Source organism: Hyaena hyaena, unplaced genomic scaffold (genome assembly GCF_003009895.1).
Source record: "Hyaena hyaena isolate Hyena2069 unplaced genomic scaffold, ASM300989v1 scaffold_694, whole genome shotgun sequence".
Taxonomy (NCBI): Eukaryota; Metazoa; Chordata; class Mammalia; order Carnivora; family Hyaenidae; genus Hyaena; species Hyaena hyaena.
The window spans coordinates 202054-224597 of NW_024081327.1; the positions used below are offsets into that span (position 1 = coordinate 202054).

The 22544-nt window shown below is 43.0% G+C and overlaps 2 protein-coding genes across 4 annotated transcripts in view; both read right to left on the bottom strand.

The window, feature by feature from the left end:
* Positions 1 to 7224, bottom strand: part of EFHC1 (EF-hand domain containing 1) — a 63241-nt gene extending 56017 nt beyond the window's left edge. For both annotated transcript variants that reach the window (XM_039217471.1, XM_039217470.1), the window contains exon 1: positions 7061 to 7224. In XM_039217471.1, coding sequence (XP_039073402.1) covers positions 7061 to 7123 — 63 coding nt within the window. In that variant the 5' untranslated portion in view covers positions 7124 to 7224. The remainder of the gene's footprint in view (positions 1 to 7060) is intronic.
* Positions 7225 to 17088: 9864 nt separating this feature from the next.
* The window catches only part of PAQR8 (progestin and adipoQ receptor family member 8), a 43044-nt gene continuing 37588 nt past the window's right edge, over positions 17089 to 22544 (bottom strand). The window contains exon 2 of one of the 2 annotated variants that reach the window (XM_039217464.1): positions 17089 to 21342. In XM_039217464.1, coding sequence (XP_039073395.1) covers positions 20257 to 21321 — 1065 coding nt within the window. In that variant the 5' untranslated portion in view covers positions 21322 to 21342 and the 3' untranslated portion in view covers positions 17089 to 20256. Of the gene's footprint in view, positions 21360 to 22544 lie in introns of both variants that reach the window. The other variant, XM_039217465.1, reaches the window with a different exon arrangement.

Consider the following 22544-nt stretch of genomic DNA (forward strand, 5'->3'; position numbering starts at 1 on the left):
AAAATTATGGGAAAGAACAATATGTCTAAAGCTGACCATTATAATGTTAATTGCAATAGTAAAACATTGGAAATAACATAAAAGACAAACATATGTGTTAATGATGGAAAACTCACTTAATGGACTCTGATGCAACCATTAAAATATTGGTTTTAAATACCACATGGCAATCTGGGGAAAATGTTTATGATTTAATAAGCCCAAAAAAGCAGCATATAAAATTACATGTATACTATAATTAGAAATATGCAAACATGTGCATAAAAAGAAACTGGATTTGGACGTTCTCTGTCTTCTTTATGAATTATGTTGGTTTTAATTTATTTTTTTGCAATGAACACATTTTTGGGGGTAACTAAAAAACAAAAGATTAAATTAAAAAGAAAAAAGTGGAAAGGAAATATTTTTGAAGGCAGAGAAGAGACCAAGATGGTAACATAGGACACCCCAGCTTCCGTATCCCTCCACAAAGATCAGCAATTGAACAGTTAGTTATCCATGAACAAAAACAGCTCTGGAAGCGCTCTGGAGTCCAGCTAGGAAGTTGTAGCAACACAGTGAAACAAAAAATCTGAGAATAACTATACAAGGAGAGAAGGAAGACAGCTTCATTTTTGCCTGCGTCATCTCGTCCCCCAAGTCAGCACTGTTCAGTGCCAAGAGGAATTTCCGGCCAGAAAGAGGTTCCCTGGCCAGGAAGGAAGGGCAGGATGAGCAACCAGCTTCTCCAGTCTTTTGAGGCAGTCCACAAAGGTCCCACTTCAGTTTCATCCCACCCAGATGGGCAAAGCTGAAGGGTACAAAGCCAGCTAGGAGCACGGAAGAAAAGGAAGGGTGACTGGCAGCAGCCACTCAGTGGGAATGACTGTGGTGTGCAGACACCTGCTCTGCAGACAAACCCGGCAGTTAGGACCACTGACCCAAAGCCAAGGGCCAGTATAGCTGTAGCCACTCGGTACCCTCTGCAGATGTCACCAGCTTTTATCCCCCAGGTATTCATGATGCCAGACATCCAAACCTCTCCCCATCTCCTCCCCTCCCCATGTCTCCACCAGAGCCTGGGAACCACCCTGGCAGCCAGCTCTGGCCTCTGCAGCTGCTGGAGCGCAAGATGCCAACACGGACACCCCTGGCTGACCCCTCCCCAATTCATGCACTTTGAACCAGCCCTTCCAGCTGCGTTGCACATGACCCAACCGTCATCAGTTATCACAGGCCTCTAGTGCAGCGTGCATGCCAGAGAGGAGAGTGCGCAGCCACAGGAGGACAAGCCAACAACCAGGGTCTCTGCAGCTACCAGTGAGCCCCTAGATGGCCCTGGCCCTTGGCTGCTCTGGCTCCCACTGCTTTGTGTGTGTCTGCAAATGGCCCCTGGCACTACACAGGCACCCACAGCGGGCACCCTGCAGCCAAGAATGTGTATACTACCTGCTCCAGCCACCACTGCTGCTTGCCCTGGTCCCTGGCTGCTGGATCCAGAGGTACTGCTAAAGACCCCAATAGTCCTTGAAGGTCTATTATCTTCAAGGACCCCCTTGTACTATCTACCAAGGACTGTGGACCCCCTGTACTATCTACCAAGGACTACCCAGTTGTCAGTGCTGTAGATCCCAGTGGCCTGGGCCAAAGAGACATCTTGTCCCCCAGTCTGAACCCAATGCCGCCACACACCTCTGCACTTGGTGCCCTACATACACCAGTAGCCCCAGGATCACAGCAAGCTTCAGCATGCCTCCACCCACTCCCTTACTAGAGTCAGTCTATAAAGTCTGGAAGAGGTGACTGCTTCTTGATGTGAAGGCACTTATGCAGGATACAGGGATCATGAAGAATCAGGGAAACATGACTCCACCATCTATAGTAACTGGCCGCAAAGAAATGGAGAACCAGGAATTGTCTGATAAAAAAAAAAAAATTCAAAATTGTCCTAAAGATACTCAGAGACCTACAAAGAACACAGATAAGCAATTTAATGATATCAGGAAAACAACAAAGGAACAAAATGAGAAGTTCAACATAAAAAAGAACCAAAGGAATTTGGGGGCTAAAGAACACAATGACTGAACTGAAGATTTCAACTACAGCTTCAACAGAACACTACTTGAACAAGCAGAAGAAAGAATCTGTATGCTAGAAGACGAATGAATTGAAGTTATCCAATCAGAGGAGTGAAAACAAAATAAAACAAAAAACAAAAGCAAAAAACTATGAAGGCAAGAAGAAAGCACATGGGACTTATGGGAAACAAGAGAAATCACATATGCATCACTGATTCCTTGTCTAGGAGAAGACAGAAAGGGGTAGAAAGCTTATTTAAAGAAATAATGGCTGCAAACTTCTCAAACCTGGGGAGAGATGCGGACATTCAAGTTCATGAAGCTATAGGTACCTCAAAATCTCAATCCAAAATAATCTTCTCCAAGACACATAATAAAACTGTCTAAAATCAAAGACAGAATTTTAAAAGCAGTAAAAGAAAAAAAACTCTCTCATACAAGGGAATCTTGATAAAATATCAGTGGATTTCTCAGCAGAGATCTTGCAGGCCAGGAGACAAAGGGATGATCTACTCAAAGTGCGAAAAGAAAGAAACTGCAGGGTATCTAGATGGCTCAGTTGGTTGAGCATCTGACTTGGGCTCAGGTCATGATATCACCATTTGTGGGTTCGAGCCCTGCATCAAACTCTCTGCTGTCAGGGCAGAGCCCACTTCAGATCCTCTGTCCCCATCTCTCTGCCCCTCCCCTGCTCATGCCTGTTCTCTCTCTCAAAAATAAAGAAAGAAAAGAAACTGCCAACCCAGCACACTTTATCTGGAAATATATGCTTTAGAAATGAAGGCAAGATGAAGACTTTCCCTAATAAACAAAACACAAGAAGATTCATCGCCACTAAAGATTCTTTCTGCCTTAGGAGAAATGCTGAAAGAAGTTCTTCAAGTTACAACAAAAAGGCCTTGATTAGTAACATGAAAATAAAACACCTGGGTAAAGGTAAGCATACAATCGGATTCAGAATACCCTAAAACTGTAACATAGTGATGTGTTCACTTCTTAACTCTAGTATAAAGATTAAAGGACTAAAGTATTGAAAACCTTTCTAGCTCCAACAATTTGTTCATGGATACAAAATATAAAAAGATGTAAACGGTGAAAGGTTGAAACCTTTTCTTCTAAGACCAGGAAGAAAATAAGGGTACCCACTTTTACTCTTCTTATTCACCATAGTACTAGAAGTCCTAGCCAGAGCAATCAGGCAACAAAAAGAAGTAAGACGCATCCAAACAGGAAAGGAAGAAGTAAAACTCTCTTTGTATGCAGATGACATAATCTTACATTCAGAAAACCCTAAAGACTCCACCAAAAAACTGTTAGAACTAATCAATGAATTCAGTAAAGTTGCAGAATACAAAACCAACATATAGAGATCAATTGTGTGTCTATAGACTAACAATGAAATATCTAAAGGTGAAATTAAGAAAACAATTCCATTTATAATAGCATCAAAAACCATAAAATATGTAGGAATAAATTTAACAAAGGACATGAAAAACCTATACACTGAAAACTGTAAGACACTGATGAAAGAAATTAAAGAAGGCAGAAACAAATGGAAAGATTTCCTGTGTTCTTGAATCGGAAGAATTAATATTGTTTAAAGGTCCACACCATCCAAAGTCTACAGATTCAATGCAATCCTTATCAAAATTCCAATGGCATTTTTCACATTAATTGAAAAAACAATCTTATAATTCACATAGAACCACAAAAGACCCCAAATAGCCAAAGCAATCTTGAGAAAGAAGAACAAATCTGGAGGTATCACATTTCCTGATTTCAAACTATCATTACAAAGTTATAGTAATCAGGGGCACCTGAGTGTCTCAGTCAGTTGAGCATCTGACTTTGACTTCAGTTTATGTCATTATCTCACAGTTTATGAGTTCAAGCCCCACATCAGGATGGCTACTGTCAGCATAGAGCCGGCTATGGATCCTTTGTCCCCTTCTCTCTGCCCCTCCCCCACTTGCACTCCTTCAAACATAAATAAAACATTAAAAAAATTAAAAAACAAAAAAACAAAGCTATAGTAATCAAAACTGTGTGTACTGGGGTAAAAAGAGATACATAAGCTAATGGAGCAGAATAGAGCCCAGAACACCCTCCTACACTGTTGGTGGGAATGCAAACTGGTGCAGCCCCTCTGGAATACAGTGTGGAGATTGCTCAAAAGTTTAACAATAGAACTCCCCTATGACCCAGCAGTAGCACTGCTAGGAATTTACCCAAGGGATACAGGAGTGCTGATGCATAGGGGCACACGGACCCCAGTGTTCATAGCAGCATTCTCAACAATAGCCAAATCATGGAAAGAGCCTAAGTGTCCATCAACTGATGAATGGATCAAGAAGATGTGATTTATCTATACAATGGAATACTACATGGCAATGAGAAAGAATGACATCTGGCCATGTGTAGCAACATGGATGGACCTTGAGGGTGTTATGCTGAGCAAAATAAGTCTGGCAGAGAAGGACAAATACCACATGTTTGCATGTATAGGAGGATTAGGAGGAACATAATGGAAGACCGTGGGGGAGAAGAAGGGGAAAAACAGTGGGGGAGAGGGAGGGAAGCAAACCATGAGAGACTCTTGAATGCTGAGAACAAACTGAGGACTGATGGGGGTTGGGAAGGAGAGGGGAAGGGGGGTGATGGGCATGGAGGAGGGCACTTGTGGGGATGAGCACTGGGTGTTATATGGAAACCAACGTGACAATAAATTATTAAAAAAAAAAAAAGAATAGAGCCCAGAAATAAACTCATGCATATATGGTCAACTATCTATGACAAGGGTGCCAAGAATACACAATGGGGAAAGGACAGTCTCTTCAATAAATGATGCTAGGAAAATTGGGTATCCCCATGCAAAAGAATGAAACTGGATCCCTATTTTATGGAACTCACAAAAATTGACTCAAAGTGTAGTGAAGTCTTAAACATAAGACCTGGAATTGTAAACTTCCTAGAAGAAAACAAAGAAAAAGAGCTTCTTGATACTGGTCTTGACTTTTGGATATAATACCAAAACCACAGTCAGCAGAAGCAAAAATAAACAAGTGGAACTACATCAAACTAGAAAGCTCTGTACTGTAAGGCAAAGGAAATAACAAAATGACAAGGCAATCTCAGGAATGGGAGAAAATATTTACAAACTGTCTTAGTCTGTTCAGGTTGCTGTAACAAAATACCAGATGCTGGGTAGCCTCCTGCCCCTTAGTCATTATGGTTCACCCTCTGAATGCTCTAAGTGTTGTATATACTTAGTTCTTCACTGCTGAATAAAGACAGTGACCATGTTTTCCAAATTTCAAATAAGGCAGATAGATTGATACTTGGCAAGTGTGTTTAGAATATAAAATATGTCCAGGCACCTGGGTGGCTCAGCTGGACTCTTGATTGCAGCTCAGGTCATGATCTCAAGGTTCATGAGATCAAGTCCCACATCCCAATCCCTGCTTGGGATTCTCTTTCTCTCAAAATAAAAATAAACTTAAACAAAAAAACAAATAAAATATGTCCAATGCACAGTTCATCTTACATGAAGTACAGCAATATATATTCTCAGAGCCTGGCCCATCCAGTCCATACCTTTGTAAATCCCCCAAATCGACTCAACCCTGCCTTGTGGGTAACCCACACTCACTAAAAGATGTTTAGGCTGCTCCTGCACAGGACAGGAATGTACCTACAACATTTTCTAAATTACATAAAATGGACAAGTCCACTGAAGCAAAAATTCTATGATGCTGTGTCTTAATCCAGGAATAATTATGAAGAGACTCAGAATCCAAACTCCAAACTTTCAATTTCAACTCATTTTCCCAAAGAAAATAAGTTGACTACATATTTTATCTTACCTTTATACTCATGGAAAGGAACTTTTGGCTTAAATTATTAAACTATTCAAATATAAATTATCATTGTCTCATTTATGATAGCTTACTGAATCTCAATATTGATCTTCAAACATATATTTCAGTAACCATGTCTGAATTGAAACAAATACAAAACAATTTTGTCAAGGGCTAAACTATGTCAGGAGGAGGCCAAAAAAAAAAGGAAAGGAAAAAACCTTTTCTTCCCCCTCTGCAATTCTGTCTACAGAACACAACTAAAAACAGTTAAAGTAGGGAAAGAGCAAACCTATCTAATCAGGAATCTTTTACACAAATACTAGAGAGAAAAGAATAGGCTGGGGGAGGGGGAAAAAAAACAAGTAATTAACTGCGGTCGAAGGGAAGGGATGGAATTATCTCCTACAAAGCAGGAAGGGACGGTCTGGGAGGAAGATAGGCGAGTGTCGAGCGCGGAAAGTCTCACTTTTGGGGACACCGCAATTGAGAAAGAAGATAAAACAGGACTAGGGAGAAGGTGGGACTGAGCTGTAGACGAGGCGGAAGTGCTGAACGGAAAGGGGATGGGACTAGATCGAAGCATAAACGAGGAGGGCAGGCTGCGGACCCGGCGGAAAGCGGAGACTGCGTGGAAATGACATGTAGGAGACAGGAAACCGAGCTGGGAGGGGAGGGCCGAGACTGCTGGGTCCAGCCAGGATAAGGAAAAGGAAGGAGACGGGCGGGAATGATGAAGCGGTGGGAAGGACGACGAAGTTGTGGGAGGCTGAGTGGGAGAAGGCGCTAGGCTGGGGGACCGAGGGCGGTTCAGAAGGGAGCTGGGCAGAGAGGGCTTCGGGGTGGGGGAACGAGCTAGGGAGGGGACCGAGCCAGAGCCTGGGAGGAAACTGGGGCGAACAGACCGAGCGGGAGAAGAGGCGGGGACTGGAGGAGCAAGGCTCCAGAGCGCAGCTGGGAGGATGAGAACAAGGAGGCCCGTGGACTGCCTGGGTGGACTGGAAAAACTAGAGAGGAGGCGGAGCGCAAAGGACGCGAAAGAGAGGAAGAAGCTGGACGGGGGGACGACAGCGTGGTGGCGGCGGGCAGCCGTCCGAGGCCGCCTGCGAGTGGGGCCAGGTGGGGGCTGGGCAGAGAAGTCCTCACCGTGGAGTCCCTAAAGGACGAGCCCGGGAGAAAGGGCAGGCCGTGCACAGGGTTGGACACCATCGCGGCCGCTTCTGCAGCCTGCACCCGGCTCGAGGGTTGGGCGCCCCAGTTGCCGGGGCCACGAGCAGCGTCTGCGGGCCTCGGGAAGCTCCATGGTAACGCCAAACTTCCGGAGCGCGGAGCTTGGGGGCGGGGCCCGAGACGCGGGTGCAAAGAGTGTGCGCATGCGCTGCCTCTGGGCTCCGGCGTTTAGTTGGAAAGGAGGGGACGGATTCAGGCGTTTTGACTGGCGTGTCGGGGGCTGGGGTAGAAGGAGGTGACTGCGAAGAGGGTGTCGTCGTCGCGGTGAGGTCCAAGGGTGGGATCGGTCCCTTAGATGATTTGCAGCGGAGGGGAAGGTGCTTCCTTTCCTTTCACCCAGTTCTCCACGCTCCCCGCCGGCTCCTTGAGTTCAGGCCATTCCTCTCCCAGCCCTGGGAAAAGGGCTCTTGTCCCAGTTCACACTAAAGTGAGAATGGTTGGTTCCGGTTGAAAGTGACACCCCGGGCCTGTGCTTGTTTGCAGAGGGCCTGCGGATTATTTACGGTTGTGTCTCTGGCCCAAGGATGTTCAATAAACTAATGTAACCGTCTGGTCCCTAATCCTCCCACTGCCGCATTATCTTTGTTCCATCTTCACCTGTGTCGATTCCTGCCTCTCTGCGCCCTCTCAGTTCCCTGAAAACTGGGCCTTGCATATTCGCCTCAGGACATTCAATATATGTTGACCTTAGAGCTAGAGTGCTTGTCTCCATTCTCCTGATCTCTACACCTATCTGCAACTGCAATGCGAAGATCAGAACAAGGGAAAATGCCTGTCCTTCAAAGAGAAAACTAAGTCACCTTTGGTGATTTTTGTAAAACGTGTTTAAATTATTATGCCTTAAATGTAATCTTGATCCTGAAACATTTTCAGGAAAGAGAAACAGCAACAACTATCCATCAGCACTGGAAAGCGTAAACATAAAAACGTAAAGCAAACAAAACCCTGACACTCAGACTGGGGATTCTTTCCGTCTGAAACAGAGCCGAGGAATCTGATTTTTATGACAGCTGTTTCTGATAATGAGCCACTTTAGGAACTTGGTAGACTAGCAAGCCTGACCCAGAAAGCCTATCTCCATGTCATGGGTAGTTTACTGCTAATACAACAGCTTCAGTTTTATTGCTGCTTATCAGAGCAAATCCCCCTGTCGGGTTTCACTAATGGGCATGAAGCTCAGGGGGACTATGACATTAATCCACTGGTGCCACCTGAAGCAATTATTTTTTTTTTGTTTTTTTATTTCTAGGAGAGAGAGAGAGACAGCGTGAGCAGGGGAGGGTCAGAGAGAGAGGGAGTCACAGACTGAAACAGGCTCCAGGCTCTGAGCTGGCAGTCAGCATGGAGCCCGACGCGGGACTCGAACCCACGATCCGTGAGATCATGACCTAAGCGAAAGTCGGACGCCTAACCGACTAAGCCACCCAGGCGCCCCTGAAGCAATTATTTTTAATGTTTTTATTTTATTTTTGAGAGAGAGCATGAGCCGGGGGACGGGCAGAGAGAGACACACACACACACACCGAATCTGAAGCAAGCTCCAGGCTCTTGAGCTGTCAGCACAGAGCCAGACGCGGGGCTCAAACCCATGAATTGTGAGATCATGACCTAAGCCGAAGTCAAAGTCAGAGACTTCACTGACTGAGCCACCCAGGGGCCCCACCGAAGCAGTTACTGGTGGCTGTCTACCACATCCTGCCCAGTCTCTTTTTTGCTAACCTTCCTCTGTCCTAACTACTTCTGTTTCCTGTTTTTGTCCCCTCTCCTTTTTTTACCTTTAAACAAATTTTTATTTTCTATTAGTCATAGAAAGTCAGGCATTTAATGCTTTTTTTAAAAAAAATCAGTATGTTAGCATTGTTGAACTTACTGAAAACTTTAAAAGTATCTGTCCATTGCATTATATCTTAGCCACTGACCTGGGCTCCTGGGGGAATATTTCAAAAGGGCACATTCAACTCTCAAGGAGAAGATAGATGCCTCTCTCACTTCTTTCCACCTCATTGATGCTGAGTACCCAAAAACACTGGACCCGTAATCCTTGCTGACTCTTGATGATAACCTTAATGTCTTACCAGTTATATGATCCTGCCTTCCCCTCTATCTTAAAAAAAAAAAAAAGTAAATCCATGGTCACACTTGAAAGAGCCCTTCTAGACTAACTGCATGGTTACACTTGGGTAGGGAAGGAGTCCATGAGGGCTGGAAAGGGGAAGTCATACCTAAGCCTGTTGTCTATTGTGGCATCTGTTTCTATTTGAGCAGTGGCCAGTGCTAAAAAAAAAAAAAAAAAAAAAAAGCAAGGGACAAGGCTGTAAAGAAGGGGGAGAATAAAAAATAAAGGGAAGACTTTGGAAAACTGCTTGAACCCTGAGGTTTTGTATAATTAAATTTATATCTCATCTCTCCCAAAATGGCTGACTACTCAGCATGGATCGCACGTCAGTTTGTGCTCACTATTTTCCACTTCGTGCAGTACGTAGCAGAGAGCAGGAACCTGACCATCCTTAACAGCTAAAGTAAAAAGTGCCACGGTCTGAAGGCGGCACATGGTCCGAAGGCTGTGTATCAAGCCTGGACTCAGAATACCACGGAGGCATGGTCTTACCATGACTTAGCAGGTGTTTCAAAACTTGGGGGAAGGAAAATAGGGAATGATCAGACTGCCAGCAGGCCAAACTGAAAAGAGGGTCTCATTCCAGATGAGTCTTCCAGGAACTGATGGGAGATATCAGACTGGCAGAGGCATAAATAGAGCAGTTACCTAAAATAAGCATCTCCTTTTTCAGCCTTTTGCCCAGAATTTGTTTTCAATCCTGTGATATTACATTCTTTAGTACCTAAAGTCACAGGACATACATCAAGCAGGAGTGCGTGTGTGTCCCTCAGATATTTATGCAATCAATGATTTTGGGTGCTCTACTTCCCTCTGCTGAATAAAAATGGTACAACGTGGTTTCTGGAAAATTCGATCATAAGCCTGTAAGTTTGGAAGCGCTGGGGGTGTGGCTAACGTGTGAGCATAGGGCTAAGACTTTGCAGGAGGGTCCTGCAGAGTGCTAGCTGCATTCATTTCCACCACTCACTCTGCGGCTTCTGGAAGCTCTTATCTAAAAAGATTGCCCCGTCAAGCCACCTTGGTTTTTGTAAAGTATGGTAAGGGGAGAAACACACATCCTCAGGGGCTTCCAAGCAGTTACAGGAGCAGATTTAGGACCCTCGGGAACTCTTCGTTTGACACAGACGCACACGATTTGGGTTCAGACTGTTTTGGCCTTGCGGTGGGTTCCTGCCAGGGGGTTAAAACAATTTGTGTTTCTGCTGCCTTTTTCTCTCCCTTAAGTCAAACCCATTTTATGACTTTAGCTGATTGAGTTGGAATTCCCTTCCTTCTGAAAAAGCCTATGAAACATTACCTCGCAGAATCAGAGATTTCCCAGGATATACGTGTTGCAAGGACAGACTCTTTGTTTTGTTCATTGCCATTTTCCTGGATCCCATCACAGTGCTAACACCTCATAAATACTCCATAAACAGCTGTAAAATGACCAAGTAAATGAGAGAATAACTTGGAGATCACCCAGTATTTTTCAAACATGCCAGTCTCCATTAGTAGCTGTGAAAATCTACTCAATGAATTGTGACAACAGATTTTTTTATAAAAAAAAGGAAAAAATAGAATATTATCAGGATGTATCCCATGTTATACGGGTAAGAATAATTTACTGAAAAGGTCTTCAAGATATATGCATACACAGTGGGAATGTAAACTGGTACAGCCCCTCTGGAAAACAGTGTGGAGGTTCCTCAGGAAACTAACAATAGAACTCCCCTAGGACCCAGCAATAGCACTGCTAGGAATTTACCCAAGGGATACAGAAATGCTGAGGCATAGGAGCACATGTACCCCAATGTTCATAGCAGCACTCTCCACAATAGCTAAAACATGGAAAGAGCCTAAGTGTCCATCAACAGATGAATGGATCAAGAAGATGTGGTTTATCTATACCATGGAATACTACATGGCAATGAGAAACAATGAAATCTGGCCATGTGTAGCAACATGGATGGACCTTGAGGGTGTTATGCTGAGCGAAATAAGTCAGGCAGAGAAGGACAAATATCATATGTTTGCACGTATAGGAGGATTAGGAGGAACTTGACGGAGGAACAAGGGGGAGAAGAAGGGCGGAAATGGTGGGGGAAAGGGAGAGAGGCAAACCATGAGAGACTCTTGAATGCTGACAAAAACTGAGGACTGATGGATGTGGGGGGGAGGGGGGATGGGCATGGAGGAGGGCACTTGTGGGGATGAGCACTGAGTGTTATGTGGAAACTAATTTGACAATAAACTATTTGTAAAAAAAAAAAAAGGTATATGCATACACATTCATATTCTAGATATTTTTTACATGGTCACAGTAAAAACCTGGGAATCAATTGACATAGTGCAGCCCACTCATTTTACTGATGAGATATTCCCATACCAAAAGAGACTAAGAAACCACCCATTAAAGGCTAGTCCTCCGTTGAGTATTTCTTACAATCTGCCTCAATCCTCTCTCGGATGGAAAAGATATTCCTCCTTCGGCACATGAGGGATCACTGACCTTGTCATCCCGCTTGTCAGACATCTCTGAACTAATAAGGGTTTAACAGTATGGAGATAGAGAAATGTGAGAGCAATGTGACTATATTACTAGAGTAATATCCACTGTAGTTGTAGATTCCAAATGTGAACAGGCAAATCCGTTAGTTCAGGTAAATGCCAACCTTGAAACAAGGGGGAAATGCCCTTGATACCTCTTCTGTTGCACACCTCAAACACTCTTCCTTTTTCACGTATGTAGTATTTCACAGAAAATGAAACACCAGGTTGGAGGCTTGAGAACCACATTTGGGTCTTTACCATGCTATGAATATTTGTGTGAGCTCAGACAGCTTACCTACCTGAGATTCTGGTTGTTTCATCTCAAAAATGAGAAGCCTGAGCCAGAATTAATGGTCACTAATTGCTCTGGGATCATGTGGGCATTTGAAAATGGAGTGAAAGCTATGGGTCAAAATATAGGCAGAATCGTGGGAAAATAAAACACGTCTTAATCTGTTGTGGGTGGAGAGAAATCTCTCCCATGGGTACAGAGCTGCCACTCTGCTGAGATACTTCTGAGAGTCCACGGAAAAGGTGGACACTTTTGTATAGAACCCCTAGTGCCTGCGCTGCCTAAAGTGATAGAAATCATAATAATTATTATGACAATGATTGCCCCTAGTACTTATTGAATACAAATTTTGTGCGAAGGTCCTTTTCCCACAGTAAAATTCGATTCCAAAATGATTTGTTCTTGTTGGAAAAAGGAAAAAAATAAAAATAAAAACCACTGAGTGGAAATGCTTTGCATGTTTCCATAGTTGTCTTTAAGGAAAAGAAATTGCACTAGCCCAGAATAGTGCTCAAATTCACTTTAATGAGTAATAGGATATACTTAATATCTCCTGAAGATGAGAAAGTATTCCCTAGAGAAATGTAAGGAAATAACTGAGAATAGTCAGCAGTTCTTAAAGCTGGTTTGAGTCCTTGAAATATTTCTGGATGGTCACAGATGGCCCCTGAGACTGACATGTGTGAAGTGACTAGGTCTGCATTGGATTCTAGCACAGAAGTACATTTAAGAATTTCACTATCAATAACAGCCCAAGGACTCATGCTTGGCCAAAGTGCCTAGAATTGAAATAAAAACTGCGTCTTTAGGTTTATTTCATTTATCAGGGCAAAAAACAAAAATAAAAACAACTAAAAAACCCCACATTACATTTCCTTCTCAATTCTACACTTCTAGTTCACACAATCATCAATGGGGAAGTTAGAAAGACCTTCTACATTCACTTTGTTTTAGTTGTTAAGAACATAGATTCTGGATTCAAAGGCCTGAGTTTCTGTGAGATTCCATTACTTACTAGCCAGGTAGTTCTGGGCAAACCTACCTAATCTACCAGGTTCCTCATTTGCAGAATGGAGGAGACAATAATATCTGTCTCAAAGGGGTCTATGTGAAGGGTTAAGTGAAAGAATCTAAGAAAATATCTCGGCTAAGGACTTGGCAAGGTTTGAGCACAAGCTCCTTTATTTTTATAAATAAAAATCACTCCTTTATTTTTAAAAATAAAAAAAAAAATGTTATTTTTCCTAGTTTATAGACTCTGCCCTGGATGTTTCATTGCATTTTTTTTTGCCCAGGGACTACCCAGAGTACAAACTAGTGTCAGTAGAACAAGGAAACATTCAAAGCCTATCTGGGAAGTGGAAGTCAGCATTCTGAGCACTTCAAAAAAAAAGTGCTAAGAAAACTTTGGGAAGAATCCTGTGAGCATCAGAGACTGTCCGCGGGAATGCAGAGTCCATGTGGCTGGCCCATAAATGGAATAACTTAATGATAACCTGGTTTAGTGTGTAGATTGCAGGGCACAGGATTTACTCTGTTCTCCACAGGCAAGGTAGTGTGCAACTAGTAATTAGTCCATGTAGGTAAACAATGACCGTGACTTTTCTTGAGCAGAATTCTTCCCCAGCATACCGTGTCCTGAAGTCACAGAAAAAGCCAAAGTGCTTACAGGACTCTCACAATTTGTCCGCATTGTCTACTGCCCTCCCTCTCTCTCTTCATCGCAGCCTTCTGCTATGACTAGCATGCTCTGGCCTCAGGGCCCTTAAACTTCTTGCCTCTACCTGGGAGAGAAACAAATCCAACTCCCTCATCTATTTCTGTAGTCTTCCCTGATCCTGTTTAAAATTGAACACCCATCCTGTCCCTCTGGCCTATTCTTGCTATTTCTCCTAGGCACTATCACCTTCTAACATACTCTATAACTTACCTATTTGGTTCATTGTTTGTCTCACCCCTCCTCCAATCTCTGAATGTAAGCTCCCTAAGGGCAAGGATTTGTGTGTTTCGGCCATTGCTGTATTCCTGGTGCCTAGAACAGGGCTTGGCACCTAGTGGTGTTCAGTGTTCATGGAGTCGCTATCAGTGAATCCATATACTCACCCGTTCAACAGGCTAGGCCTCCCCTCCAGCGAAGGTCTTTCTAGCAGGGTACTCTCGTAAGGCTTGGTTCAGGAGAGGCATTTCAAAGAATTCTTTCAACACAAGATAATGTATCATTGGCTTTGTTGCATGAGCCAGTATCTCAGCCACAGTATCATCAAATTACCTACACAGTGTAATGTCTGAAGGGAGTGTAATGTAACTACCTTGGTCTTCCTGTAAACTGAGCCAGAGACTGTTGATGATGCACAAAAGAATGAAAGTATTCGGTTGCTTAAAATTTCTAGATCCCAATTTCTGTCTTTTCAGGGAGTCTTATATGACACTGCTAATTTACCTATCATTAACAGTATTTTGCCATATTTTTCCCCTGAATAGATTTATTTTAGTGATGGGTCCATTGATTATCTTTTTTCCCTATGTTTTTGCATTTTCTTTAATAAGCATATATTACTTGAAAATGAAAAATGGGGGGCTTTCTGCTACATCTGTATAACTCTTTTATGAAGCAGATTAAAATTTTTTTTTAATCCCATATTCAAAGTCATATCACTTGTCAAAATCCCTGGGACAGCCAACTGTTTGAAGAACTGATAATCCTAGTGAAAGATGAAAGAGAGGGCTTGCAGAATCTTGGCAAGATTATCAATACTAGAGGAATTTCTTATCCAAGGAATCAAGGTATTTTCAAGAACCTGTCACTGGAGAGTGAGATTTGATGTTATACTCCAGGCCACCAAAGGCCTGTGGCCAATGACCTTTTGGGGTCCGAGAAGACTGTGAGGTGCAAAGAATGCTTTATTTGGCATCCAAGGACAAGGTGTGAAGTAAGTCACTTTAACCTGCAGGAAAACCATACAGCCCTAGCTATTCATGAGGTATTTAGGGTCAAAAGTTAAAATGAGATTAGGTGAAAGTATGCACAATGGTAAAAGTACTTAACACACCATAAAGGGCTCTGCAAATATTTGGGTGTTGATGTTTCTGATTAGCTGAGCCCTCTATTTGTCTGAAGGAGAAATCAGTTTGAGTTTAAACATTACAACTAGTTATGTAACTTTGAACCAATCCTTCCACTTTCTTAGTGTGTTTTCTAATTTAGTGGAGATCTGGTTGGCCTTCCTTCAAACAATTATGTAGAAGTTCAAATGGATATGGAAATTTTTTGCAAAGCATAATGCATGATAAGATCTGAGGTGTTATTCTGCAGCCATTGAGTTGGTCAAGGCCTCCTGGAGTCTAAAATACAGAGCATACCTCTTTCTGAGATCATGTTAGGTAAGAAAAGCCCTTACCTGAGATACATAGGCTCTCGAAGTTAATATTTAAATGAATTTTCTTTTGAATGCAATGCTTTCCCTTCCATATTAGTTTAATAAAAATTCCTTAAAGGATAAGATGGTTATTTCTTTTTAAAAGAGGCAGCCAGAGTGCAACATGCTGTTTCCAATTTACCAAATCGGGGACCTGTACTCAGTTTGGAACCCTACATGCCCTTCCCTGGAGGATGGGGCTTTAGTCACGTGTGACTTTTAATTACTGCCTGTGGAAATATAGGGCTTCTCTGTGTCCAGATGTGTCAAGTATATCCAAGAGTGAATTAAACAGTAGAGGACAGTGAAAAGGGCTTATTACTCAACGGGAGTAACAAGAAGGTTTGAGGTGGCCACAGGTGACAGCCTTGCTGGTGGGGGAGATATTTCTAGCCTCTGGGGTGGGTTGGGGGTGGAAGAGAGCTCATTCCTTTTGAAATGTTCTGGCACAAAGCAAGTCCCAGCCTCCCCTGGGTCTGGCCTGCCATCTGGCCCTCAGACTGGGATCAAGACCTAGAGGGTTACCCTGTGATGGTCCACCCTGGGAAGATGCTGGTTCTCTGTGGAAAGATCCTTGGGTTTGTTTGTTTTTGTTTTGTTTTGTTTTTGTTCTTTTTTCCTTACTGTGGTATTTCCGGAGCCAATATGGTGCCTGCCACCAGTAGGTGCTTATAAATACTTGATGAACCAGTAACCGAAGAGTGGTTAAACTATTACAGTGACAACAGAAGCATTTACAAACTACGTAGGGCCCCTGTTGGTCTTGAAAAGGGTTTGGGTGAGAGGGACATCCAGAATTCCATCAGCGCCTCAACCCAGACAAATGCTGTTTTCTTACTATTGTGATTGTACTATGGCCTAAAGCTGAGTAGCCTGGAGAATGACTTTTCCTCACACCTATTTACATATAAGAGTTGGGCTACAAAGTCCTTTGGTTGATAGGTGCCACATTTCACAATACATCCATTATAATAGCTGTTATAGTCTAATCTTAATTCATAATTTTTATATTTTAAAATGTAGTCCATCAATAAAGAATTTTGAAATCTTTAGCACTATGGTCCATGAAACTATAAGTATTTATTCAATTAGATGGAAATCCTCAGGGAAATCAACTCCATAGCTTTGGGGTGGGGGGAATATGATCTACTCACAAGTAGGAATTTAGGGTGTTATATGTATTTTGGGGCTTGGGGGTGAAGATTTTTTAAGCTTTTGTATCCTACTTCTAGGTAGATCTAAAATGTTCTGACCTCCTCCTTCTGGCAACGTTTGTTTAGATAAAATCTTTCTTTAAGATGGGACTTGTCAAAGTAGCCCTTGTCAAGAGCCTTGTCAAAGAGGGGTGCCTGGGTGCTCAGTCAGTTAAGCATCCAATGCTTGATCTCAGCTCAGGACATGATCTCAGACTGGTGAATTTGAGCCCTTCCATGGGCTCTGTGCTGACAGTGTGGAGCCTGCTTGGGATTCTGTCTCTCCTTCTCTCTGCCCCTTCCCTGCCTGTAGTCTCTCTTTCAAAATAAATAAAACTTTTTGTTTAAAGAGCCTTGTCAAAGAAACAAGATAATTGTTGACAGTTCAACAATCCATATACAAAATCTGTTTAATGGCCATTCGTGTAAGTAGATTAATATAAACAGAAAATAGTTCCATTTTTTCTTTGCGGAGCAATCAAACAAAAAACAAGGACCAACACAATTAATAGCCCAAAGATTTGGATACAAAGGCTTTGCTGAGTAAGACATGAGCGCCATCTGGAGGGCCCACTTGAAACTACAGTGCAGCATCTGAAGGACACAATGTTCTTAAGTTAAGGTACCATTTGTGGACAGGAGGGTAACAGAATCAGGAATGAGCTACCTTCATTCCACAGCCTGAGCTCCTACTATTTTAAACTTCCAATAGTGGACTAATAATATTGTCTTTAAGTGAGGTACTTTTAGCAGAGGTGGGAAATGAAACCTTAACATCTGAAGTGTACTAACATTAGCTCATTGGTAATTACAAGTCAGGAAGTACTAGGCAAGAGGGAAATAGGCAAATGTGTACCCAATCTGCTGTGTTCAGATGCCCCTGAGTAGGGCCTCATACAAATCCATCAAAATTTTTATTCACAAGATGTAAATGACTGATAGTTTAGGTTTTCCAGAGGAATTTACATTTTAATAGAGACAGAGATAACTGGTAGAATTTCCAAATGTCAACTGTTGGTGAGGCTATGGTGGAGTAAAATAATCTCCTTTATCAATTACTTATTTCTTTTAAATAAACTAGGTCTGTTCCTTGCTGATACACTCATTTTAATGAAAATGTTCTAAAAGGCGTCTTTAATCCTTCAAAAGTCTGAGTAGTTTAAAACATCTACATTTCCTATGTTTATATATTTTGAATAAGTATTTGGTATTTTAATGAGATACCTAGTCTCCAATGCTCCTCAAATATCTCTGGTGAAAAATTTTATACTTTTCTCCAATCACTTGAGGGACCAATACCTGCGCATATTAAGGTAATAATTTCGTGGCAATATCCTAAGAATTTAGTCTATCTGAACTTGTCACAGACTGTTTACAGTGTGTCAGCTGGCCTTGCTCTGCCACCTGCATTTGAAGATCACCACTCTATTTCCTGCTTTCTCTTCTATAAAGTACCTCCCTTTGGCCTACATCCACCGGGACCACCACCATATTCAAGGCTTGACTTACACCTTCCTTCCAATTTTTAAAAGAATACGGTCTTTGAATCCATAAAAACAACATTCCAAACATTTTCTAGTCCCCATTTTAAACTGACCCTCTTGCAATGTGTTTGTACAACTCCCCCATTCCCTTGTTTAGTTCAACTGGCTTCTGTTTTGCCAACTTTATTTGTGATGAATTTGGACTAGACACCAGAAGCTTATGTAAGACACTTGGGTAGCACAGAAGTTCAGGTATTTAAGAATTAACAGAGAAATCCATGTAGCAGACAAGACATATGCTTTCTTGATATGAAGATTATAGGAAAGTTTCAGTTGAGGGTTTGTTTGTTGCCAAAATGCAGGTTGACAGAGTCTTTTGAATGATAAGTAATTCTGGTGCTCTGACATTTCTTTCATCCACTGGTTGAAGGGCAATGCATTCTTTTTTTCTTATCCCTATAACACAAAATTGAAAATTCCACATGGCCACATATTAAGTAAAGTGTTCATACGTTTCCATTTATAAGGCACAAAATCCACAAATTTCTCAGAGAAAGGAAGAAAACAAAGACATGAAGATAACAAAATAACCTAGTAATAGAAGAATTTCATCAAACTGGAGTGAAAACAAAGCACTTTCCTTTGTAGTAAACAGAGACCTTATACAGCTAGGAAACATGGCATCTGAGAAGACTCCCATGGCTCCTCTGTCAACACAGCCCCCTTCACTGGATTAGTACACAAATCGGTCCTCAGAGAAGGCTGTGAGGCCAGAACACATCTAGTGCAAGTACCACTTATCCCACAGAAGCTACTGGACAACAGAAAGTTCTAGCTACAGGGTACCTCGTTCACCATTCTTACGCAAAGGAACCTTCAGGCATTAACCCACAGTGAGCACACATGCTCATCTGTCCTAGGGCTCGATTATTTTAAGGATTCATCTCTAAGTTGAAGCATAACTGCCTGCCTGAGGACCCTAAACTAGGGTAGTTATATGGGTCCTTTATGTGGCAGCATCTAGTTAAGAGGCCAGACCCTGGATTCCTCTTGAAATAATTGGGTCCCTAGAGGGACCCTCAGAACCAATTCACTCCATTAGTTTTTTTGTTTTGTTTTGTTAATACGCTGGCCCAAATCTGGAGAAGATTCCCTAGCACAAGCCCCAGATTTTCTGGCCTGTAAGGCAGCCCTAATAGATTTCAAGTACTGCAGTCCACAGGTATAGAACAGAAGGGTCCCATGACATAAAACAGTATCCAAGCTTACTGGCTGGGTCTCCTGATGGCTCTTGGCACTGTACTTTCTAGTACCATTTACATTATTATTATATGAGAATAAGCTTTCTGAATGTCCACATAGATCCAAGCGTTTCCTGGAAATATGACTGCTTCGTATTCCTCTACATTACCATGCAAGGTACAGATGGGAGTGACAGCACTGTAGAGAAAACAGCCAGGCAGACATCATCCTGAGAAAAGTGTTCAGAGTAGGGCAAGAGAGATGGAACCAGAAATCAGATTAATAAGTAATTCATCGTGTCTAAGGGTTTCACTGAGTCATTTTGAAGATTCTGACTTCTCCACCCTGAACAATCTGAAATCCAAATGAAATCGAGTTCTTGGGTCAATTTATTCAGTCACCAAAAACCAACACAGTAGGATGGCCATTCCAATACAGTGTGGACCAGCCATGTACTTACTTTCCCGTCTAACTTCTTTATCCCTTCAGCTCTGGGACTTGCCCCTGGAGGCAAAAGTCAGAATTCCCCCTAGGTTTTCGGGCAGAAAGATAATCCTTAACTTAGTGTCCCATGAATCTTAGCCAAGGTCCCTTCTTTTCCTGTATCTTGTAAAGTTATGACACACAGGGAAAAATAATACTCCTTTTATTAGCAACAACTATAACCACAAAATTCTTGAATCCTTTGGCTTTCCAATGCCATAGCATATCCTTGGAAATATGTATTAAGTTAAAAGCAACTCTTAAAAACCAAAAAGTCAACTCCTAACGTTGCACTGAGGTTTCCCCCAAATCAGGACAGGCTGCCTCCACACCTCACTCCACTTGCCAGCCTCAGGAATCTTTCTTGGTCAGTCTGGCCTTGACTTTGTGCCTCAGGAGGGCTGCAGTGGCAGCGCTGCAGGCCGCCAAGAAGAAGAAAGACAGGCAGGCCGTGTAGACAGACAGTGGGCCATGACGCTGCTGAAAGATCTCCTGCCGCCCCTGGTAGTCCAGGAGGATGGCCTCCAGCTGGGAGAGCGTACAGATGGCCAGGAAGGCATGGAAGATCTGATGCCCGTGGCCCACAATGTCACAGGAACCCGGGAAGTACTTCTCAGGAACCGGGCAGGAGAAGAAATAGGCGCTGACCAGGAAGAAGAGGATCTGGAGGGTGTGGTACCAGGCCGCCTGCTCCTGGCAGCCAGCCAGGTGGCACAGGGCCACGCGGTGCGCCACGGGACTGATGTCTAGGACGAAGGCCAATCCTGCCGGCACCACTTGACAGATCTTCCTCATGACTGGGTACGGTCTGCGGTAACGATACTTGGCATAGCAACAGCCGGCGCAAGATAACCAGCCGCAGAAGGCAGCTGCTGGCAAGAAGAAGAGCCAGAACAGCTCGTACCAGGCCTGGTCGGAGCTGTAGAAGAAGTGGGCCAAGGCGCTGCCATACTGGTAGACACTCACGCCCACGTAGTCCACGAAGTAGAAGGTGTAGTGCGAAAGCTCTGACTTGGACTGCAGCAGGTGGGCCAGAAGGCTGCACGTGAGGTAAGTGATGGAGGACAGGATAAAGAGGAGCAGGGGCAGCGAGCGGGTGGAGGCCCACGGCAAGGCCTCGGCCTCGGCGAAGGCCCAGAATCGCAAGAGGACGGCCAGGGCGGCCAGCAAGTGGGTCCAGACGTTGACCACCTCGTTGTGCTTCTGAAAGAGGCTGAAGAAGTAGTAGCGCCATTCGTGGCCCGTGGGGCGGTAGCCGGTGTGGATGTAGGGCTCCCGGAACAGCTGTGGCACGTCCGTCTCGGGGACGGTGCAGGGCATCTTGGGAAGGCCGTCCTCCAGGAGCTTGGGCAGGCGGCGCAGCTGCTGCCCGCTCACCGACAGGGTGCTCAGGCGCTCCAAGATGGCAGTCGTCATGGCGGCCGGTGGCGCGGCAGCCTGCAGAGAACGGAGGAGAGTCAGGCGGAGCAGCAGACAGGCAGACGGGGCGGAGGCTGCGAGGGCTCTGGGGTAGCTTGGGGCTTCTAGTGCGTTAGGGGGGAGGGGAGCCGCAGACAGCTTCCTTGAGCCTCGCTTTTATTTCATCTGTACTCAGTTGAGTTGGACTAAGACCCCTCCCTTACCACCCTGAGATTGGGATTTCATGTCTACTACCCACTGCAGCGTAAAGTCACATCTTATAAGATAGGGCTGTTAACCACTCCGTTTTAATGACATCTGGATGGTTCATAAGGGTACCTTTAGGGGTACTTTGAAGTGTCCTAGATGTTATTAAAATATAATTACCAGACAGGCTCTAATAGTATGAGACGTTATATTGAAAAATAAAAATTATAAATATTGATGTTACTAATGATAACTTAACATTTCTTGAGCACCTGGTCTTAAAATATCCACTAATTTCACTAGTAGCTTGAACATCTGAGATAAGCAATTGAAACTTGAACTTCAGAGTAAAGACAGGCAAATGAGTCATCAATTTGGTTCGTAAAGACCAATACATATTTTGGGAAATACTTTAACAGTTAAACAAAATTAACACCTGGCCTAAATTTAACATAAAATCTAATTGTAAAAGTTGGCGGGGGAGTGGGGTTGTTTTGTTTTCTTTTTAAATTATACTCTCCTTTTTTTTTTGGTTTTCTTTTTAAATTAAATTGGAAAGTAAGTAATTTTGGATTTGCTCTCCTGGGCAAATCTGTACTAAATCTGTACTCGATGTACTCGATGAATTTCAAGCCTCAAACATGTTTAGCTTGCACTTGGAATTTTTACATGACAGATGAGCCAGAGGAGCATAGCAATTATTTCACAAAAGAGCTGCAAAATCTCATGTGAACTTTTTGGGTAAAGAAATGGATTTTCAGCATCTATACAGCTATCTTCTGTAGTTCATATTTTCCAACCTCTTTTCCTCAGACAAGTTCAAAATCTGATTATCGAAATGGCTGCTTCCCTTCAGAGCCCTTATGCTGGGAGAGATACAGCAAGAGCCTCTCAAGGCATTACTAATTTTAGTGAAGAGAATTTAATCTTCCTACTCACATTTCTTAATCAATATTGAAAAGGAAAAAAATTACATAATCAGATCTAAAATGTAGGGCATGAAAATTAATAAAATGTAAAAAAAAAAAAAAAAA